We start from the raw sequence: 23,302 nt of genomic DNA on the forward strand, positions 1-23,302 counted from the left end.
GTGTAACGATTTACTCCGACAAAGCCGCTGAGCAGAGACGCACAAAGCCAGTATTGACATGTCATGGCAGGAGCTCCATAAAGTGTGTGTTTTAGGTTGAATAAATCAAAGTGTTAAAGAAAAATCATGTTTATTTATATGTCTGTGTAAAATATCCTTATCACCGATATACTGGAGAGGCGATTAAGTGTAGCACGACTAGTTACTACAAAGGATAAGATGCCTAGTATTTAATACACAGGAATAGCTTCTTTATTGGGCATTTCCAAACTCCTACTTTATATTGTAGGTTCACACTAGCCAGCCGTCATCATGGTTGCCCTGTCACTGAAGATATGTGTCCGGCAGTGCAATGTTGTGAAGACCATGCAATTTGAACCATCCACTGCTGTGTATGATGCCTGTCGGATTATTAGAGAGAGGGTCCCCGAAGCCCAAACTGGTCAAGGTACGTGTTCTATTTGATCTGTGTGTTTTCTGCATGCACGTTGTAAGCCTGTGAGACACCCTGTGTGCTGTTATTCTTTGCACCAGAAAATCCGTCTTTTTACAAGATTTCATATAAAATTACATTTCCCTGTTCAATAAGCAAACTTAAGAACACTCTATTATACACAGAATAATAGGGATCCACACAGCTGCACTCAAATAGAACACCCTAGGAATTATGCAATATGCTCCCTCCTTCACTGCATTCTGTCACACTCTCTAGCGCCACTACAGAAAACCTTTACTACGTGAATGGCTCTGATAGTATGTTAATTGGTTGAGAACTCTCTCATTCTGTCACTAAAGGATTTTTATATGGTCCCCTCATTGTCAGTGTCTCACAAGGACAATGATAGCACTGTGTTCAGTCAAACAATGATGTGTTGTGTTGCAATCTCCAGCTGGGCAGAAAATCCACATCTCCTCTCACTGGCCTTGACCTCCTTCTTATGCCCACAGCATTCGACTATGGACTGTTCTTATCAGATGAAGACCCCAGGAAAGGAATCTGGCTGGAGGCTGGCAGGACACTGGATTATTACATGCTGAGGAATGGGGTATGGTTCAGTCTATGTAATAAACTAAAGTGCTTCGGTGGCACGGGCAGGCTGTTTCAGGGGCAGCAGTGGCACGGGCAGGCTGTTTCAGGGGCAGCAGTGGCAAGGGCAGGCTGTTTTAGGGGCAGCCACCACTGCCCCTAAAACATTTACCTCACAAATTACAAGGAATTTGCCCCACCTACCCATTGCTTTCAGCTATATTGTATATGTAACAAGTGTATAAACTTTAATGCAAAAAGCCATTCTGTCTGCGCAGCCAAGGTACAGTCCTCAATGTTGCTACATAGAGCATCCTTACGTAAATGCTTCATAATTGTTCAGAACAGCGGCCACCTGAGACAGTTCCTAAGTTTTAAGGGCTGAAAGCCCAAAATAAAGCAGTATCACACTCCCATTTTATTATCTACTGTATAGGAAGCAGTGTAGTGGGCTGTCCGATCACTCCTCCATTAAATCAATTGCAATGCACTGATTAAGGTGAGTCTCTGGATTGGGAAATAGTGCGCTCTGTTAAAGTGCTACTTTCACTATAGTGAAACTGACCTTCTAACCTACTTCATAATTATGTGTAATACTGTTTAGCATGTATCAAGTACCCTCGTATTCAGACATTTCTACATGAGTGGCCTTGCACCACCATTTCACAACTTTTTACCAGGCTGAAGACAATTGTATGTCCAATTTTGCAATCGTATGCCACAATCTTCTGTGGCAGATATTGGTGAGCTAAATATCCATAGATCCTCAGGAAGCTGAAGGAGAAGTTGTAGTCCTACAAAAGGTGGATGACTACCATTTAAAATGGGAAGTCGCTTGATCTGCATTAGATCTGATCGGTAGCAGCCATGTTTGAATTCCCATAAATTGATAAAAGGTGTATGTATGCAACATCTGACGTTTTTCCTAGTGGGGTTTCACGATGATTTCACTAACATTCTCTCAAAACAGCATTGTGGTTTCACTCGTCTTTCTCTGCCCTGTGAAGCCACATTGCAGCGCAATTTACCCCGGATCTGCTGTTTTCTACTATCGCCAATCACAGGATGTGCTGGAATACAAAAAGAAGCAGCGGCCCCAGAAGATTCGAATGTTGGATGGAGCAGCTAAGATGATTATGGTGGATGACTCTAAGACTGTGGGGGAGCTTCTGGTTACCATCTGTAGTAGGATAGGTGAGGGTCCCACATTTCTTAGCACATGTAAGCAATGTGTGAATCTTGGGTGTAGCTCACAAATTTCCTGAGAGTCTTGGATTTATTCTGATTATATTACGTTGTTTTTACAAAATTTTATGAATCTTCGTTTCACATATGTTGCTGCAAGATCGCAATTTCACTGCAGTTAAAATATAGATCAAATCCTGACACTTTGTACACATCATTTGGGCCTTGTTGGCCTCATTTTTTGTCACCCCGCTCAAGCTATAACGGGAAAGAAGTGGCCTTTTCTTGTATTCAGGATTGCTACATGCCTATTCTATACATGTTTAAATCCATACTCCGTATTATTTAACTCATCTTACGGTATTGAAACAATAAGATGTAGATGGTTTTCCTGCTGCATAGTGTTAAAATATTAAAAATAAAACCATAAATCTCTTAAATATGATTTTTTTATTTGTGTGAAACAATATAACGTTTTGAGCCAAAACTGAATTGGAAGGATTTCTTTGTTTCAGGAATCACGAACTATGAGGAGTACTCCCTCATACGTGAGACTATCGAGGAGAAAAAAGAAGAACCAACAGGAACACTGAAGAAAGATCGAACACTACTTAGAGATGAGAAGAAAATGGAAAGACTCAAAGCTAAACTTCACACAGAGGATGAATGTGAGTTGGGGAATGCAGCAGTACTGGTTTAGAGAGAAAGAGAACATTATAGTGAATCAGTGTTTGTTAAGAAAGAAGAGTTTGTGTGACAGGGTAGAAAAATCATATAGTTCTGAAGGTTTGTATCTTTAAAAAAGCATTACCATTTAAGAATATTTCAAAAATTTAAGATTTTATTATTATTTTGTTTTAGTGAACTGGTTGGATCACAGCCGCACGTTCCGAGAGCAAGGTGTGGATGAAAATGAGACGTTGCTTCTCCGCAGGAAGTTCTTCTACTCTGATCAGAATGTGGATTCTAGGGACCCCGTCCAGCTGAACCTTCTCTATGTCCAGGTAAGAGACATAGAGTACAGGCTGAGAGTGTAGTTATTTCTATATTTAATATGTATTGTTTATATATAGAGAGATTGATGGTGCACAGATTTAATACACACTGCATAGAATTCCCTGAATCGCAATGAAACTTTAATAAGGCCTTTTTTCCAGGCCCGCGATGATATTTTGAATGGTTCTCATCCGGTGTCTTTTGACAAGGCCTGTGAATTTGGTGGCATCCAAACACAGATTCAGTTTGGACCCCATGTGGAAGTCAAACATAAACCTGGATTCTTGGAGTAAGTTGTTAATGAAACCACCCATTCTCAATCATTTCAGAGATCTTTGGTCGTCTAGTACATTGTTCTGTGTTGTACAAAACTTATGCCAGGCTCCAAAAAAGGATATATTATAGTGTATATTCACCTTGTAGTTACTTTTCATAAATACATGGTGAAGCTAAATGCTGTATGGGTAATATATCAACTCTTATTGGCAAACTGGATCTCATGTGCCTGGGCACTGCTGCTGAGTTTATTTCCATCTACTCAACTCTATATAGATTTGTCTTGCGTCCTTTAAAGTAATCATATACAGAATGAACAGGTGTGAAATGTAAAAGAAATACCTATGCACGTGGCTTGCTCATCAACCTCTTTTGACTTTCAGCCTGAAGGAGTTTCTTCCTAAGGAATACATCAAACAGAGGGGCGCAGAGAAGAAGTTATTTCAGGTAATGGCAGGAGATGCATGCTTTATTATTCTTGGTGGAAACTTATTGCTTTAGTTTCACACTTTTATTTCCAGCTTTAGGGGGATAAATGTAGGCCAAGATATCTTGATCATTTTCATGCCCTGGTCACTTACCTGTAGTTTAGTAAATAAACTGGTTGTACCTTACTGGTTGCCCCCTGTTTACAGAATTAAAATGTATTTATTATTTTCCCATCCAGTACAACTAGCTCCCTGCTTAATAAACATATGGTATTTATGTTTATATGACCACAAACCTAGTCTTTTCTGTCCAACAGGAGCATAAAAATTGTGGAGAAATGACAGAAATTGAAGCTAAGGTGAAATATGTGAAGTTGGCACGGTCTCTGCGCACATACGGCGTCTCGTTCTTCTTGGTAAAGGTAGGAAACCTTGTGATAATGACATGTTAAGAGGTCAGAGTTTAGTTTAACAAATGGTTAACTGAATATCTAAGTATCGATTTGTCTTAAGGAACCAAAGAGGGGCGCATGAACATGTAGAGAAAACAAAAAAAAAAATCCAATATAGTGTAATAAATTTAAGTAAATGAAATATATGGAGTGTGAATTGCACTCACAAACTTAGCTTTAAAAACAGCTCATCAGAAAGACCTTGGAGTCTTCGTGGGGTCTGTAATACAGGAAAAGCCACAAACTGGTGCAGTAAATTCAAACAATATTTTTAATACATGAATCAGAGCAACTTACAAGCAGGTTGGCATAACAACCGGGTTATGCATACAAGCAGTGGATAAAAAGTCTCCACCGAGACTGCCGAAGGTAAGTGAAGTCCGTAAAAAGTCCGTAGAAAGTAGTCTATATGTCCGTGATAAAATCCGGTAAGTATCTCCCACGAAGACTCCAAGGTCTTTCTGATGAGCTGTTTTTAAAGCTAAGTTTGTGAGTGCAATTCACACTCCATATATTTCATTTACTTAAATTTATTACACTATTTTGGAATTATTTTTTTTTGTTTTCTCTACATGTTCATGCGCCCCTCTTTGGTTCCATTGACTTTTTGAACACTTATGAGGAGTGTTATTTGGGAGCAGCAGAACTTGTAGGGTATTTATTTATTTCTTTATTCACACATCTACACGTGAAGGTGGTTTCTTTGTTTTTTCTATCGATTTGTCTGTTCTAGTTTTGTCATACCCATGAGTGTATGTATAATAAGTGCTGTGTAAATCGCTGTTGCTATAAAAATGAAAGATAATAATAATAATCCGGGGGTGTGGGTAAAACAGTTTAAAGCGTGATATTTACATCTAATAAATCATGTAGTGCATTTTGACATGGGAAAGGTTTGCCGAAGCAGCCATAGGACAGAGTTTATATTTATAAAGCAAACCAGAAATCTATTGCTCCCAAAGTAAAAAGGGATAAGTATTGCATAGCACCACTTTTTTCCCAGTGGGGCATGCAGCAGCAGCAGCGGTGTAGTAGTTAAAGAAGACCGTGTAGTCACTGGTGTAACATCTTACCTTAGGGCAAATCGTTACAAAACAAGAAAAATAAGAAATATTGTAATGAAAACCTAAAAGTGAACTGGAAAAGGTGGACTCTTGTGTCCCATGCAGTGTACATTGTATATTTAAGTATTATATTAATTGGAGTGCACACATAGTGTTAGATAATACCTCCTCTATTCTTGTTGTTGGGTTTGTGCAAGAATTTAAAGGGACCGCTTAATAATGTATGTATGATGGTTGGAATGCCCATTAGGTTTCTGTTATGCTTGTGTATGTTAATGCGATGAATGATCAGTCACCCCTAAAGGTAAGGTGTTTTGTGGTAGATCCGGTGGATTCTGAATCTTGTAAGTGGTAAAGTTGTGGCTGTTCCTGTGTTCTGTTGAATGTGTAATGAGTGTTGTTTACTGATTTGCCTTCGCGTCTGGTGGCTAGCAGAGGGCTTGTGGTGTTTCAGGAAAGCTACAAGGACGACATTTTTAAGGTAAAACGATGGAGGGCTAGTGGTGTTTCAGGACACCTAAGAGAAGGGAAGGACTGACTAAATTGGCCATCCGCATATACGTTTTTCAGGAACGGAGCCTAGTGGCTGTTAAAGCCTCTCTTGGTTTGAGATAAATGGTATATGCACTCGGCTAGTAAAATGTGATTGCGGTACAGTGAGATGTGACTGGTTTGCAGAGTCTTCACTAGGTTTAAGTGTGCTCTGTGTACGAGAATAGTAATGGCTTGCTGTTTTGAACATGTTGGGAAGGATTGACACACTAGCGGTTACATATCCATGGGAATGCCTCTTAAAGCTTTGAGAGGTTATCGCCAGCTAAGCGGCTGTGTGCGGACTTGATATAAAAAAACATATAAATTATAATGATAGTTGAGTATCTGAAGAGGGCGATGGGTGAAAGCTGAGATCATCTAGTATTGTATAAATCCTGCATGGAATAGAAAGGGAAATGTGGAGGGGCAGGGCTGGAAAAATGTGAGAATAACTTATTGTATCATTCTTGGCATTCCTGCTTAATTAACTGCTTCCCTGCCAAAAGGAAATAAAATAGACAAAAATGGGCATGAGTAACTGAAATAAACTTTTTTTTCTTGCAAACCGTCGTACCCTTTTACCCTGTTCTATTATACCTTTCAGAAAATGTGTGCATGTCTGTGTATATTTCAACTTTTCTTAACCCTACAGTGAAACATCAGTTTTTTCTAATTTCCTACAAATTTCAATCAAAATGTCAGTTGTCTTTTATTCCATGTGACTTACACTTCTGTACACATTATCCTGTTTTATCTATATATACGGTGTATATATATATATAATGTGTGTGTATGTAGGACTAATTCTCCATACATTATGCCCATATAGAATCTCCTGTTGTTCCATATCTGTCTTTGATAATGATTGTTTGTTTTCTGGTGGAAAGAAATAACCTAATTTTCTTCCTGCCTCTTCAGCAGTTTCTTCTGTTTCGCATCTTTCATCTCCTCCGGTGCTTTCGTACCTAATTAGCATCCTCATTAAGACTTGATTGTTTAACCCAGATACTTTTCCTCCGGTCAAATCTGGGTCTTTTTTCCTTTTCTTACCTGACATTGGTTGGCAGGACTATAGAATTTATTCTGATGAAATATTATTAGCTTAACCCTCATGTGTGCTTACAGTATACCTCCGTATGGAGTACAAAAACAGCTCTGGGGGAAAATGCACGTTAAAAAAAATCCCCGTTTTGCATCTGTCATAATGTAGTAATTGGCCCCTGCTTTTATTATGCAGCCTTGTAATTTTGGCATTTCGCATTGAGGGTCCCTGGGGTTTTACGGATGCCATTGTTAGTCATGCTAGTCATGATTGGTCTTGTCCTACTTTCCAGGAGAAAATGAAGAGTAAGAATAAATTGGTACCACGTCTTCTGGGGATTACCAAGGACTCGGTTATGCGTGTGGATGAAAAAACCAAGGAAGTGGTGCAGGAATGGCCCCTGACAACTGTCAAACGCTGGGCCGCGTCTCCGAAAAGTTTCACACTGGTATATACAAATACTTTTCTGGATTTCTATATAATGTATTATATGCCTTATTTGTGCATCTTCTGTGTGTACTTCATATAACCTCCCCCACTCAAGCACAATTCAACAGCATATAGGAACCTTTCAGCCCACTTAATCTACCCATTTTTTCCTGATGTAAAGATTTAAACGTTAAACAGTTCTTGGCCTCAGCGTATGCCCTCACTGTATTAACCTCTACTGTTTCTGCTAGAATGTTTTAAAAACAAAATGGTAACATACGAATAGATGACAATTAGTAGGAACTTGCATCTGAACTGCTCACCGATTAGGTTCACCTACTGTTGTGTTCAAGCATTCCTCTAATACCCCTGTTGACACCCCTTTTTGTTGCATTAAATTTCATTATATGATTAACCAGCACTCATGCATGTCTTGGAACTCACGAACTTATCCATAATGTTCTCCGCTTACCTGCTATTTCTGTTTCAGGATTTTGGAGAGTATCAGGAGAGCTATTATTCTGTGCAAACCACAGAAGGGGAGCAAATATCTCAGCTGATTGCCGGATACATTGACATTATACTCAAAAAGGTGCGGGCACATTTCTTAAAACCGTATGGATTGTCGGTTCCGGTAGAGGACAGATCTATGTAGAATTACAGCAGTGTTAAAGAATATGGTTTTCTTGGCTCGTACTCCAATAAATACTTTGCTTATGTAAGGCCTGTGTCTACTATATCTTCATTTTCTCCTGAATTTCAGGCCAGTCCATACAAGAAGAAGTTCATTGTGCCGTTGTACCTCTTGAGTATGGGTCTGTACAATAAACATAGGTTATGATGGATTAATAAGAGATTTTTTTGCCCACCCAGCCTGCTTTTCTATCCTGCTAAAAGCCATCAGATCCCAACGACCCTTAGCCTCAGATCAGATTTAGCCCTATGTTTACCCTAAGCAACTCCTGTGATCTGTTACGCCTAGTCTGTCTGTACTTAAATGATGTTTCAGGAATTTTGGGGGTTTTATGGAGTAGATGCACCTTGTGTTTTCCTTGGGTCTGACAAGGTCAGAGCGTTATTCCTCTTCATTCTTTCAATGGCCTTTTCTTTCTAGACTTTAATTAAAACATGTTTCTGACAAATGTATATATTTTTTCAGTTTTTTATGATGGTGAATTTTATGCTGGGCAAACATCTTTTCAGTTCGTCTTTTTTTTTTGTTTTGTTTTACTACTCCAGAAACAAAGCAAGGATCGGTTTGGTCTAGAAGGAGACGAAGAATCAACAATGTTAGAGGAGTCAGTCTCACCAAAAAAGTGAGTATGTGGGAACTGCCCGTTTTCTGTTAGTACACCCCGATATTAAGCCGCTTTCTCGATACTCATAAGGATATTTACTTTTTTTTCACATAATGAACACAGGATTGTTTTCTCACCAGAATCCACAGAATCTTAAGTTCGCTAGTCATCATTTTGTCTGGAGGGGACAGTATTCTACACATACTCATAGGAAATAATTGTGTTTTATTATAATTAAAGATATTTGGAAACAGAATTATGTATAACAGTATGTACTTTAATGTATTTTTTTTTCTTAGATCAACTATCCTGCAGCAGCAGCAGGTTACCCGACCTGGGAAGCCTGAGCTTGGCTCGGTTGCTCTTCCTGCTATAATACGATCAGGATCTAGTGGACCAGAGACGTTTAACATGGGAAGCATGCCATCTGCCCAACAGCAACTCACCACGGGCCAGATATACAGAGGGCATATGCCACCACTGGTCAGTAGGCAAGCTCTAAGAATTTAACGCAGGATATTATTAGTGTTTTATAATTGTTAACCACGATGTTGGGAGACCAATTTTGGCAGGCATATCACAGGAAGACAATTCATGCACAGGTGAAAGTCTGCATCCAGATGTGGATACGGGAATATGACCTCACTGGTTGACCTAATTTAGAGGGTTAAAGGGACACTCCAGTCATCATATGCACTTTAATATGCAGAACCCCCCCCCAAATGCATTTGCCACCACACACACACTTTTCAGCTGAACACATCTCCATGCATCCCAACTGATTTCAATGCGAGTGCTTTCCTACCTCTGATTTCTTGCTTGAAGCAGCCAATATTGGACCACGAAGTAGGAACGCAGCTACTTTAATAGGCATTGTTCTTTAATAGTCATTGTTCTTTAATAGGCATTGTTCTTTTATGGAGGTGTCAGAAGCATTAAACAGTCCATTTTAAATATCTATCTGCATGTAGTGGTGGAGGAGGTAGCAAACTACAGCTGTGTTTATCTTACAGATACAAGGGTCACAAACTGTACTGTATCTTTACTAAGGCTAATGCACCCTTATTTGGTTAATAAAAGGAGTAACGTGAAACCGTATGCTCATAGTTGGATTCTAGGGGGACATTGTTACTCTTGTGTCCAGACAATGTTACTTGTCTAACTTCTATTTCTGTAGACCATGTTTTTAGTCCATACTATGTGGAAAACTGCCTCAGTAGTTTGAGTGTCATTGTACTTAACTAAGGGGGTGTGTTGACTTCTACAAACTCCTATAACTAAGGAGTACATGCTGTAATTTTCATGCATCAAAATGGACTCCAACCTTCATTAAAAAAATAACACAATTTTGGGTACAAAATTTTGCTTTTACATGCTTCTGTGTACTGTCCTAGTCTACCTTTCTGATGCTTATGTTCACCCTGTGCCTTTTACACTGTACTGTTTTTTTCAGTTCTGCACATCGCTAAATTCTTTGCCCCCTCTCACATCTATAGCTGCTTGGCTGTATGTCTCTGTTAATTAGGAGAATTAATTCCTAACCTACTTTTGCTATATTTCCTAGTTTAAAAACTTTGTATGTATATATATATATGTTATTTTATTCAAAAACAACATACATAATGCTTAATGTCTGGTCATTTGTACCATGTTGGGATTGTTTTGTGGATAGATACCAAGCTGTTATCTTTCTATTTGCCATATATATACCAATGAACGGAGTTCCTTGTCTTGCACTACAGTCTTCTGCCCAGCAGGCTTTGATGGGGACCATTAATACAAGTATCCATGCAGTGCAACAAGCACATGATGACCTTAGCCAGGTGGACAACTTGCCCCCTCTAGGACATGACATGGTGAGTATGTCTACCAGGCCTTGAACTGGTTGGTTAAGCTTGCTAGAAATAATTTCATGTTGATGGTTAAAGTGTGTCTATGGGCAGTTCTGATCATTACATTATTGAGTTGTGTTTTCTGTATTAATTTAGGCATCAAGAGTTTGGGTTCAAAACAAGGTTGATGAGTCAAAACATGAGATCCACTCACAGGTCGATGCTATCACTGCAGGGACGGCTTCTGTTGTGAACCTAACTGCAGGTACACATGTTACATACATTCTCCCGCAGATATTAACATATAACAGTACAGTTCATGATGTGATCCTTTTTGATTTAGCATAAGTTGTTTCATGTACATACTTGGTGTTTCGTAGACATCTTCATAGATTTGAACACAGATGTTTTTGTTTTTTTAAATATTTATACATGATAATAATATATATTTGACTGAATTTTTTATTTAATATTAGGTGATCCCGCGGAAACTGATTACACAGCTGTGGGATGTGCCATCACCACTATCTCTTCCAACCTAACCGAGATGTCAAAGGGTGTGAAGTTGTTGGCTGCGCTGATGGAAGATGAGGTTGGGAGCGGAGAGAAGTTGTTAGGAGCCGCAAGGACTCTGGCTGGCGCGGTCTCCGACCTGCTCACTGCTGTGCAGCCGACATCTGAAGAAGTAAGTAACATTGTAATCCCGTTTTGGGTATAGTGGACTTCTCTTTAAATCTAGTGAATTATATAGTGGTTAGATTGTTTTTTTCAGCAGTGGTGTAGTGTATCTGTACAGTAGAGCCAGATCTACTTCAAAGCGCTGTGAGCTCTTATCTTATGAGCTAGGAAACTGCACTTATGAACAAATAAGTTCATCATTAGGTCATCATCCAATTTTGACATTTACAGATCTAGATTGATAAAGATAGATATTTAAATAAATCTGCAAGGTCGGGTTGGTAGCCATATAGTTAAGCCCTTAGATTTCCCTCAACTGATTGATATCTACTGTTTTGGTTGGACTAGGCTATGTAACCCAGATAAATGAATCAGTCGGTTTATAGTTATTAAGGAATTACATTTTTAAGACCTTTGGTTGCCTCTGTGTATGTAATGATAGGTATAGAGATGTCTCTGTTCCAAGATATCTCCATTACTTTATAATATATAACTCATTTACTTTGTGTGATCCTCATGTGCATACATATTTACATTTTTATTATATGACTTATTTTTCCATAGCCACGTCAAACTGTTCTCACAGCGGCTGGCAGCATTGGACAGGCCAGCGGAGACCTGCTACGGCAAATCGGGGAGAGTGAAGCCGATGAGAGGTTCCAGGTACCCGAAAAGTGGCTAGTAGCATTATGTGCCAAGACTCAAACTTCTAACTCTCCTATCAAGTTATGCAATACCATTGTTTCCCCCAGGATGTGCTGATGAGTCTGGCAAAGGCCGTAGCCAATGCGGCTGCCATGCTGGTATTGAAGGCCAAAAATGTGGCACAAGTGACAGAGGACACAGTCCTGCAGAACAGAGTAATTGCAGCTGCCACACAGTGTGCCCTCTCCACTTCTCAATTGGTAGCATGTGCCAAGGTGAGATGTTGTATCTCAAAGTGTCCATTGGTTCTTCAGTCTATTTTTTTAAATTTTGTTGAGGGGCAGTAGTCTGAATAATGTAAACTTCATACAGTTAAATATAAAAAAGAAATGTACGAAACATAATCTTGCCTTTTCTCCACAGGTGGTGAGTCCAACCATTAGTTCACCAGTGTGCCAGGAGCAGCTGATTGAAGCAGGAAAGCTGGTGGACCGTTCTGTGGAGAACTGTGTGCGCGCATGTCAATCGGCTACAGAAGACCCTGAGCTTCTGAAGCAGGTCAGCTCAGCAGCCAGTGTTGTCAGCCAGACACTTAATGACCTCTTGCAGCATGTTCGCCAGTTTGCGAGCCGTGGAGAGCCGATAGGACGCTATGACCAAGCCACAGACACCATCATGTCGGTGACCGAGAGCATCTTCAGCTCTATGGGGGATGCAGGTAAGTGCTTTTGGTGGCTGAAGAATTTCTGGATAGATGGCTCAAAAAATATAAATTAAGAATAAAAGCTATTTAATTTACATTTTTACTGTTTCATTCCACCCTGGGTTTTTTTTTTTTATGTCCTCTATGCTGTCTAAGTTATACAGTCTTAAAAACATTTACCCCCACACTGTTTAAGCTTTTTTAATTTATTGGAGATACAGTGTGTGTGTGTGTGTGGGGGGGTACCTGCATTTTTCATGCAATCTGTCTTGTGGAAATCACATGGTACATAAAAATAAAATGCTCATGTCCTTTATAGCTTTTGATTGAACATTAATGTGTTTGAACCATTGGAATAAAGATGTCCCAACCAGTATCTTGGTCTGTCCATACTCTCTCTTCCTAACAGTTTATGATCTGTTGAGCATTACCATTAAAGTTTGGGAAAGTTGTTATATGTGTACAGTTTGGAAAATTATTAATTGTTATCATGTTTTGCTATTGATGTTTTCATTCCCGGTTTGGGTATTTAAGGGATAAAATGACTTGGTTTTTCCCCAAACACTGTTCTTAACGATAATCTTATACAGGGACTTCCAACATGCTGACCCAATACAGCCGCTACATAGCAAGGTGCGGTAGGTCTGAGGACCGTGTGTGTGTGTGTGTGTATATATATCACACACACGTCCTATGTTAAAATTTATTGGGCACTCCTGAGCACAAGGCTGCTTGCCGGGGCTCAGTGGCAGAGGCTGCCTCGGACCATCCCCTGACCATCCCCTGATGCATGATCATACCATGCGGCATTTTAGTGGTTAATCTTCTGTGTCTTCAGTCCCCACAACCTTGTGGGGACCAAACCATGGTCCATGCTGTGCTTCTATGGGGCTCCAGCATTGTCTTCAGAAGCAATGGGGCTCCAAATGTCTTCAGAAGCAATGACCTGGTACTTCCACGTTTACTGCTGTCAGGCTCCCAGTCATAGAGAGAGGGGTCATCCAAGGTAAAGAAAAAAGCACACACACACTATGAATAAAAAACCCAAATATTGACATATTTAATACATAGTGACACTTTATTAATTACTGATCAGTCTCCCTGATGTCGGTGATCTAAACCTGTCACTTTTATTTTTATTTTACAATTTTATTATACATTGTGCATTTTAATAATACCGCATATTGTTGTGCATTTTTGGCAGGATGGGCCACATTTTCTCTCACTGAAAAATTAATGCAGTCCATGGACACATACATTTCTGATAAAGTAGCCCTGAAAAAACTTGGTTACCTGTGATCTAATCTTTACTGTATACTTATAGCACTTACCTGTTCCTGTGTGTCTTTACAGGAGAGATGGTGCGGCAGGCCAGGGTACTAGCCCAAGCAACGTCTGACCTAGTGAATGCTATGAGGTCTGATGCAGAAGCTGAAATAGACATGGATAATTCCAAGAAGCTACTGGCAGCTGCTAAACTGCTGGCTGATTCCACTGCTCGTATGGTGGAGGCTGCAAAGGTTAGATCATTTGGGGAATTATGTATATGCTCTTAAGGGTAGGGATGCCCTTCATGAAGCATGAGATATAAGGATCTTAATCATTCACAGGGAGCTGCAGCCAACCCTGAGAATGAAGACCAGCAACAACGACTCAGAGAAGCAGCTGAGGGACTGCGAGTGGCCACCAATGCAGCTGCCCAGAATGCTATTAAGAAGAAGATTGTTAATCGTCTTGAGGTAAGTACCACCTGCAGTCTATACAGTAAAGGAATCTTTTAAGTGTATTGGAGACCTATAAAATAACACTGTGCTAGATTAATTTGCAGTTAAATGGTAATCAGTTGTGTGGCTAGCATCTCAGCTATGCTAATGGGTTTCCCCCCGTATGTTCAGGCTTCCCCAATCTGTCCAACGAAGTGGGTTCCCTCTGTCGTCATTGCTATTTACCATATATTCTCTACTCTTGCTTGATTACCCTGCTCTTTTTGCTCTTCCTCCTCAGGCGGCAGCGAAGCAGGCAGCGGCAGCTGCTACGCAAACCATTGCAGCTGCCCAGAACGCATCCATCTCCAATAAGAACATGTCAGCTCATCAACAGCTGGTCCAGAGCTGTAAGGTAAAGGAAAGCCTAGGATCACAGGATGACAAAGTCTGCCGTACATTGTTGGACATATTTAGGAAAATAGTTATGGTAGATAATTATGGTTTTATAAAATATTATAACTCAAGCTATATGTAGTGATTTATATAAAATACAGGTTAGTTACCAATAATTGGATAGTGTCTTTGTGTTAGTGACTGCTCTGTTACTGTTTTTTTTGCAAAAGGTTGTTGCTGACCATATCCCTCAACTGGTGCAAGGAGTGAGGGGAAGCCAGGCCCAGGCTGAGGATCTGAGCGCCCAGCTCACTCTCATTGTATCCAGTCAAAACTTTTTGCAGGTGAGATGATGAATGAGGTCTCTCCCTAAGTAGCCTAACGGACATATAGTTAACATACCTTGTCTCTTTCATGCAGCCGGGAAGTAAAATGGTGGCTTCTGCAAAGGCTGCTGTGCCTACAGTCACTGACCAAGCAGCTGCAATGCAGTTGGGTCAGTGCGCCAAGAATCTTGCTACCAGCTTGGCTGAGCTCCGTACTGCTGCACAAAAGGTAGAAATGTTATATACAAGTAGTCTGAATTAACTAGTGATGCATAAAGTTAATGTGTATATCTCAGTCCCTTGCACTCACTGAAATGTGGTTAGCTTCCCTGGACACTACCTAGCCTGCTGCTCTCTCTCTTACGATGGTCTACATTTGAGGCACACACCTAGACCTGGAGACAGACAGGGGTTGCTGGCATTCTCCTCTCCCACGCCCCACCTTTCAGTGTTTGCCACCAATTCCCCCTCTCTCCTTCTCATCTTTCAAAGTGCACTCTGTCGATCTTTTCTCCCCAATTGTTATATACCTATTAATGACCCATCCTCACCTGCTGCTTCCAAACTACTTTTGCTTTCCTCCTCTCTGGCACTCCCAATCGACAACCTTCGAGCATGCACTGTGACGGTCATCGTACTGACCTTGTATTCTCCCACATTTGCTCGACATCTTATCTTTCCAACTCTCCCTTCTGTCTGTCCACAGCCTGTTAACATTTAACCCTTACATGTCTCCCATACCTCATCTACAAAAAACCACAAACAAACCCCTCCACAAACCTACCAAAACCCTGTGACCTCAACACACTCCAGCAACTTCTGCCAAGTATCTCCAACTCCTCCTGTCCTGAGACAGCTAAAGCTCAGTATACGAGTCCTTGATATGATTGCGCCTGTAACTGTGTGCCACGCCGTCCACATCAGCCATGGCATGCCACACAGACTCGTCTCCTAAAACAGGTGTTCACGTACTGCTGAGCACCAGTGGAGGAAGTGTTGTTCTTCTGAAGACCTCGCTCATTACAAACTCATGCTGTGTTACTGTACATCGGCCTTTTATCTCTCCAAACAAACCTATTTCCTCTTTCCCATAACCCTATTTCCACCTTTAACACCCTTCTCTGTCCCACAGCACCTCCCTCGCCCTCCAACTTCTCTGCCCAAGAGCTTGCCACCTGCTGTAAAAATGCAATTGGCACCATCAGGAATAACATTCTCCCCATGGTGTTATTCAAATGGTACCCCGACCTCCCTTCTCACTGCAAGCCACCCTCATCTGCTTCAGTCCAGTCACCCTTACTGAAGTTTCTAAATTCCTCTTGTCCTTCCACCTCTCCATCTGTGCCCTCAACACTGCGCCTTCAATTCTCATACCACCCCTCTCTGGTGTCCTTACCCCAACCCTAACCAAACTTTAATCTCTCCTTTTTCATCTTGTGTATTCCCTCCTTGAAATATGCCATCATGTCTCCCACCCTAAAAAAAAAAAAACTTTCCTTGATCCCATATGCCCTCAAACTACTGTCCAGTTTCCGTTCTTCCATTAGCAACCAAACTGCCGGAACAACTAACTCAAAACCAATTAACTTACCGTATTTTTCGCTCTATAAGACGCACCTGCTGATAAGACGCACCTAGATTTTAGAGGAGAAAAAAAAGGAAAAAATATTTTGAGCTAAAAAATGGGCTAAAATATTTATTACAATAACTGAATAAGCTATGAACACAGTAAGACACACACAGTAAGACACACACAGACACAGTAAGACACACACAGACACAGTGAGACACACACACACACACACACACACACACACAGTAAGACACACACAGTAAGACACACACACACAAACACAGTAAGACACACACAGTAAGACCTCCCTCCCTAACCCCCCTTCTCAGTATCTCCCCTCTAACTCCCTAACCCCCCCTTCTCAGGATCTCCCCTCTAACTCCCTAACCCCCCCTTCTCAGGATCTCCCCCCCGCCCCGGTCACTTACCTTAAACTCCTGTGTTGGAAGCGTGAGGCGTTTGTCTCGGGTGCCGGCGCTTCACTGCTGAGCGCCGGCGTCTGACGTCATATGCCGGCGCCCAGCGTAAAGCGCCGGCACCCGAGACAAACGCTTCCAACACAGGAGTTGAAGCGCTGAGGCAGGCGGCGGTGGCGGTGGCGGCGGCTGCCGCCAGCAAAGGATTCCTGTATATCTGTCAGGCAGAGGGGCCCGAGAGTTGCCGAGCGGTTGTCTTCAGCAACCGCTCGGCACCCCTTGGGCCCCCCTGACTGGCAGAAATCCAGGACTCCTCTGCTGGCGGCCGCCGCCGCCTGCCTCAGTTGCGACCCCGGATTTATCGGCGTATAACACGCAGGTAGGGTTTAAGCTCCGGATTTTAGTTAAAAAAGTGCGTGTTATACGCCGATAAATACGGTATATCGTTGCCCCCCCTCCCTGCCTGCCTGCCTGCCTGCCTGCATGCATCTTCGCTCCATAAGACGCGGCTGATTTTTCATCCTACTTTGGGAGGAAAAAAACTGCGTCTTATGGAGCGAAAAATACGGTATTTCTTCTCTTTCGAACTCTATGCTTGACCCTCTACAATCTGGTTTCCATCCACCGGATTCAACCGAGACTACACTCGCTAAATTACTAATGATCTCTTTGCAGCGAAGACAAATGGCGACTGCTCATTACTAATTCTCTAGGACCTCTTTATAGCCTTTGACGCAGTCAATATCTCCAAGACTGAGCTTGTGGTAATCCCGCCATCCACTCTGTCCACAATTCCTGACATATATATTACTGTTAACAACTCTGCTGGCCAACTGACAGGCCAAGTTTGCTGTTTTGGAGTCACACTTGACTCTCTCCCAAATTCACCCATTCTCCGCACAAGTAACAACAAAGATATGAATCCTCTCTTGTGATATCCTGTCTGAACTATTGCAACCCCCTACTAACGGGTGTGCCCCTCTCCTGCCTTTAACCTTGCCTATCCATCCTCAACACTGCAGCCAGATTAATCTTTCTCTGTCACCGTTCCTCATCTGCTACTCCAATGGCTCACCATATCCTCCAGAATCAAATTCAAACTTCTGACCCTGACCTACAGAGCCCTGAACAACTCTGTACCCCTATAACTCTACCCTCCTATCCAAATACTCCCCTAACAACCTTATTTGTTCCTCTCATGAACTGCGTCTTTTTTCTACTGTCATTCCCGCCCGTTCCGTCAGACTTTCTTCGTCCCACGCGATTTTCAAAAACTCTCTGAAAACCACCTTTTTCGAGAAGCGTACGACCCTTTCTCCTTATACTCTCAGCTATCATCCTAATCAAGCCATCTGAACAACCAACAACCCCTACAGATCATCCTGACCCCACCAACTCATCCCCATTCAAGCAGTCCTCACTTAGTGTTAGACTTCCCCTTCAACCACCTACCAGATAGTAAAGTCACCAGAGCAGGGCCGCCTTCTCCTTTTGTACTAGTTTGTTGTTGTTGTGTGATTTTTAACAGCGCTACAGAATCTTCAGCGCTATATAAATAAATGTAATGTAAGAATAATGTAATAAGAATATGTTTTTATCATCCCTTCTTCAGGCTCATGAAGCCTGTGGGCCAATGGAAATCGATTCAGCCCTGAATGCCGTACAGACTTTAAAGAATGAACTTCAGGATGCAAAAATGGCCGCCTCTGACAGGCAGTTGAAGCCACTTCCAGGCGAGACGGTATTAGCCATTAACTAAAACTCTGAATCTCAGTTTTTTATATGATATGTTGTCTAATTCATGTTTTAATAATAACCCACAAAAGCTGTCCTGAGCTGAATTTTTTAGCCGATTGCCATGCAATTTTGTGTTACATTAGGCTGGCAAATGCATATTTATTGGAAGCAAGTGATGTGTACCGGTTATTGTTTCCACAGCTTGAGAAATGCTCTCAGGATCTTGGTAGCACGTCTAAAACAGTTGGCTCGTCTATGGCTCAGCTTCTTACATGTGCCGCTCAGGGAAACGAACACTACACAGGTGAGATTCCATAAATTCAAACAGTTTGGCTATCTTTGCTTTATTACAGCTCCGATCCTGAATCCATTAGTTTATCTAAGTAAAGAGAATATGTGCAATTATGCTTAATACAGCATGTCACAACTCTACCACCCCTACTCAGTGGCGTCTCCAGGTTTCATATTTAGGGGGGGCACATGGGGGGCCAGGGACCAAAGTAGGGGGGCCAATTATAAAACGGTACATATACACTATATATATATATATATATATATATATATATATACACACACACACACGTTAGACGTGCATTTTTAACTACATAATATGCACTTATCTCTTTGAAGTAAAGACTGTGATTAAAATATGATTTCAAAATAACAGCTAAAGTGACAGTTATTTTTCATTCTTTAATATTAGCCCCTGCTGACAATATATATAAATATTAGACCCTGCTGCAGATATATAGAAATATTACACCCTGCTTCCGATATATATTAATATTAACCCCTGCTGCGGATATATATTAACATTAGCCCCTGCTGCGGATACATACTTATATTATACCTTGCTGCCGATATACATAGAAATTATACCCTGCTGCCAACATATATTAATATTAGCCCCTACTGCCGATATATAGTATTAGTCCCTGCAGCCAATATATATAAATATTAGCCCCTGCAGCCAATATTTATTGATAATAGGCCCTGCAGCCAATATATATTAATATTAGCCCCTGCTGCCGATATATATAAACATTAGTCCCAGCTTCCGATATATATTAATATTAGCCCCTGCAGCCAATATATATTAATATTAGACCCTGCTGCCAATATATTTGCCACACTGACTGCAGATCAGGGGAAGACAGTGAGAGTCAGTGCAGTGTTCCCTCCTTCTGACTGCACCGTGACATTGAGAGGTCCTCATCCCCAGAGTCCCTTTGTCCCCTCATTCACTAAACCATAGCGCTCTTTTACTTACACCCTGTAGTTCAGGTATAGATCAAATAAACAACACATGGAAACAGCACATGCAACTGAATGAGATTAAAAAAAACCTTGTATTTGCAGGTATACATAAATAATGTATGGAAACATAGCATTGCAGGTATAAACCAACAGAACACACAAACCCAGCATTGCAGGTATAGATCAACTGGAAATCACATGTACACTCAGCACTGAAGGTTTAGATCAAATAATCAACACATGGAAACAGCACTCCAGGTATTGATCAACTGAATAAGACATGCAAATCCTATATTTGCAGGTAAACATTAATAATGTATGGAAATATAGCCGATACAGATGAACAGAATGACACAAAACCCAGCTTTGCAGATATAAATCAATTGGAAATTACATATAAACTCTGCATTAAAGGTATAGATAAAACCCCCTAAATTACAGGCATAGATCACTGGTCACACACCCCAAAGCCAACCCTGGTGTCCACACTGCCCACATAGAACCTGACCAGCACCCAAATTACACATTATGTCAACTTTGTCCCCAAACAGCTGAACGTACGCCGCTTTTGTCCCATAAAGACCTCTCCCTCCCAATCTATCCTATCTACCCCCTCTCCCTCCCAATCTATCCTATCTACCCCCTCTCCCTCCCTATCTACCACATCTGCCTCCCAATCTATCCTATGTACCCCCCTCTCCCTCCCAATCTATCCTATGTACCCCCCTCTCCCTCCCAATCTATCCTATGTACCCCCCTCTCCCTCCCAATCTATCCTATGTACCCCCCTCTCCCTCCCAATCTATCCTATGTACCCCCCTCTCCCTCCCAATCTATCCTATCTACCCCCTCTCCCTCCCAATCAATCCTAACTATCCCCTCTCCCTCCCAATGTATCCCATCCACCCCCATCTCCCTTCCAATCTACCCCCTCTCCCTCCCAATCTATCCCATCTACCCCCCTCTCCCTCCCAATCTATCCCATCTACCCCCCTCTCCCTCCCAATCTATCCTATCTACCCCCTCTCCCTCCCAATCTATCCTTATCTACACCTTCTCACTTCCTATCTACCTCTTCTGACTCTCTAACCCCCTCCTAACTTTCTAACCCCCCCTTTGAAGTTCACTTACCTTGGGCTTGTCCAGCGGTGAGATCGCGAGGTCTCTGTATCCCTGTTTCTGCCGGCTTCACTGCTGGGCGCCGGATATGACGACATATACCGGCGCTCGGCTTGAAATACCGGCACTGCGAACCAGGAAGAGGCCTCGCGGTCGCGGAGAAGAGTGAGAGGCGCCGAACGGTTGCTGAGAACTTATTCCTCAGCAACCGCTCGGCGCCTCTCACTCTCTCCTCCGGGTCTATTAAAAAAAAAAAAAAGACGGAGTTTCAATTGGGGGGCACACCGGGGGGCACAGCATGATGTAGGGGGGGCCATGGCCCCCTCTGGCCCCCCCCTGCCGACGCCACTGCCCCTACTCACTCCCACACTGGTTTAATAATGGCATTTTATCTTTTAGTTGTTGGTTTTTTTTATCCGAGACCAAGCAAGTCAAACCTATAATAAATAAATATATGGAAAGTAGCAGCGGATTATACATCTGTTACAGACTCATTAGTGTCATCGATACCTTTTAGGTTTTCTGTGGATAACTAATAAAATCCAATTTTGTCTTTATCTGGGACACCTGCCCGTCGTGACTCATCTTGTGTTCCCATTAAGGTGAATAATCCATCCCCAAGCAAAGAAAGATGAAAGGTGCAAAAATAGAAACAAGAACAATGTAGCTTATCTTAAATTAGGTTACGTATATTACGGTATTAGTAGGCGTTGAAAGCGAGATTACACTTATTTTTTTTTGGGGTCTGATTACTTGCCTGTAGCTGCATTGACAAAAATCCATCAAACCATTGTGTAACTGGCTTTACTGCAGTATTTTGGCTAAAGCTTCCAAACCCCACCAGCAATAAGACAAGTAAACTGGCATTCCCGATATATTTTAAGAAATACATAAATATATTTATCAATGTATTAGGGATGTTTATTTCTAAGGAATGCATCCTAATCTAATACTAAAGTGTCAGAGGGTTAGATGTAACATAAGGAGATTTTACTCTACTGAGAGGTACATGAGTGGAACAGCCTCCCAACAGATGTGGTAGAGGTTAAATACAGTGAGGAAATGTAAAACTACATGGGATAGGTATATGACTATACTGAATCTAAGACGAGACCAAGAAGCGATTGAGGCTTGAACAACATATACATCAATTATTGGGTATCCCAGCATTAGCTTACGAATACTAGTCATAATTGTTGAAGCTAATTAAATCATACATGGACGTTAAGAATTTCTGGTCTGTTTGAGACCAGGCATTCAAAAATGTCTAAAGGTCCTTCATACCTATGTATGTCATTCTGACAAGGAAATGTTAAATTAAATTTGATGCGGCGTCCATAAATTGTGTTTTATGTCTGTACTGAGACATGGACCCTGTTCCAGCTATCTCTATTCTGCTTGCATTAAAAGACTTCTTGTAGCATGTCGGTGAGACAGACTGGCACCAGTGTATCTTACTCATGGCTACAGACTAACCGACCAGAACCTTTCATGTGAGATATTTCCAGCTGTGAATCTGGCTGAGCATATAATAATGGATTGTCTGGCAAGAATTTATCCTGATCTGCGTCCAAAGATTTGCGTTAAGGACTCATTCAGATAAACATAATCATGCTGCCAGGAAACACGGCACAGTACAGTTCACGCTATATAACTGTGTATGTTACCTTATTTAGTGATAGCGGTGGCGCAGATAACGATCAGCGTTTGTATACTATGTAAAGTTTGGGAAAACTGTACTATAATGGCCTTTCTTGTCACTGTTTTTTTCCCCCGTATCATAAAACTAGAAGGTCTTGGCTATCAGCGTAATGTCACTATGGAAATGGAGTATAACAAGATCTGGGTGTTGTGTATAATGTTCCATGTAACAGTCCATTTATATATATGTCAGTAGCTTCAGACTTGCAGTTTGTAGCTAACATCCAGTTAGATCCAACACCTAAAACCATAGCTTTGTTTCTAACTGGCTGAATTCAGGATCCTGAATCTCTCCAATAAGCAGTTTTATTTTAAAGTGCCTTATTGTATCGTGCTACGGTCACCAGAATATGGCCCATTCCCCTGTTACTCTATTGTGCTTTCCCAAAACCCTGAAAATTAAGTGTTAGTTTAATTAAAGGTTATTAGGGTAAGACCCTTGACTTAATTGTCTCATGATTGGGGAAGAGAACCATTTCCATTGA

The 23,302-nt window shown here is 41.4% G+C and overlaps 1 protein-coding gene across 1 annotated transcript in view; it reads left to right on the forward strand.

Annotated features, from left to right (window-relative positions):
• Window positions 1-312: 312 nt before the first annotated feature.
• LOC149271569 (talin-2-like) overlaps window positions 313-23,302 on the forward strand; it is a 49,416-nt gene continuing 26,426 nt past the window's right edge. Inside the window, exons 1-25 of the mRNA XM_089507322.1 lie at window positions 313-448; window positions 949-1,046; window positions 2,092-2,221; window positions 2,728-2,880; window positions 3,074-3,216; window positions 3,370-3,497; window positions 3,868-3,931; window positions 4,230-4,334; window positions 7,297-7,452; window positions 7,924-8,025; window positions 8,673-8,749; window positions 9,031-9,214; window positions 10,474-10,587; window positions 10,720-10,828; window positions 11,040-11,248; window positions 11,806-11,904; window positions 11,994-12,161; window positions 12,310-12,604; window positions 13,943-14,109; window positions 14,200-14,328; window positions 14,594-14,707; window positions 14,919-15,032; window positions 15,109-15,243; window positions 18,616-18,744; window positions 18,942-19,044. Coding sequence (XP_089363448.1) covers window positions 313-448; window positions 949-1,046; window positions 2,092-2,221; window positions 2,728-2,880; window positions 3,074-3,216; window positions 3,370-3,497; window positions 3,868-3,931; window positions 4,230-4,334; window positions 7,297-7,452; window positions 7,924-8,025; window positions 8,673-8,749; window positions 9,031-9,214; window positions 10,474-10,587; window positions 10,720-10,828; window positions 11,040-11,248; window positions 11,806-11,904; window positions 11,994-12,161; window positions 12,310-12,604; window positions 13,943-14,109; window positions 14,200-14,328; window positions 14,594-14,707; window positions 14,919-15,032; window positions 15,109-15,243; window positions 18,616-18,744; window positions 18,942-19,044 — 3,361 coding nt within the window. The remainder of the gene's footprint in view (window positions 449-948; window positions 1,047-2,091; window positions 2,222-2,727; window positions 2,881-3,073; window positions 3,217-3,369; window positions 3,498-3,867; window positions 3,932-4,229; window positions 4,335-7,296; window positions 7,453-7,923; window positions 8,026-8,672; window positions 8,750-9,030; window positions 9,215-10,473; window positions 10,588-10,719; window positions 10,829-11,039; window positions 11,249-11,805; window positions 11,905-11,993; window positions 12,162-12,309; window positions 12,605-13,942; window positions 14,110-14,199; window positions 14,329-14,593; window positions 14,708-14,918; window positions 15,033-15,108; window positions 15,244-18,615; window positions 18,745-18,941; window positions 19,045-23,302) is intronic.

This window comes from Sceloporus occidentalis, unplaced genomic scaffold (assembly GCF_023333645.1).
Source record: "Sceloporus occidentalis isolate IW3139 unplaced genomic scaffold, rSceOcc1.0.p SCAF_491, whole genome shotgun sequence".
Lineage (NCBI taxonomy): Eukaryota > Metazoa > Chordata > Lepidosauria > Squamata > Phrynosomatidae > Sceloporus > Sceloporus occidentalis.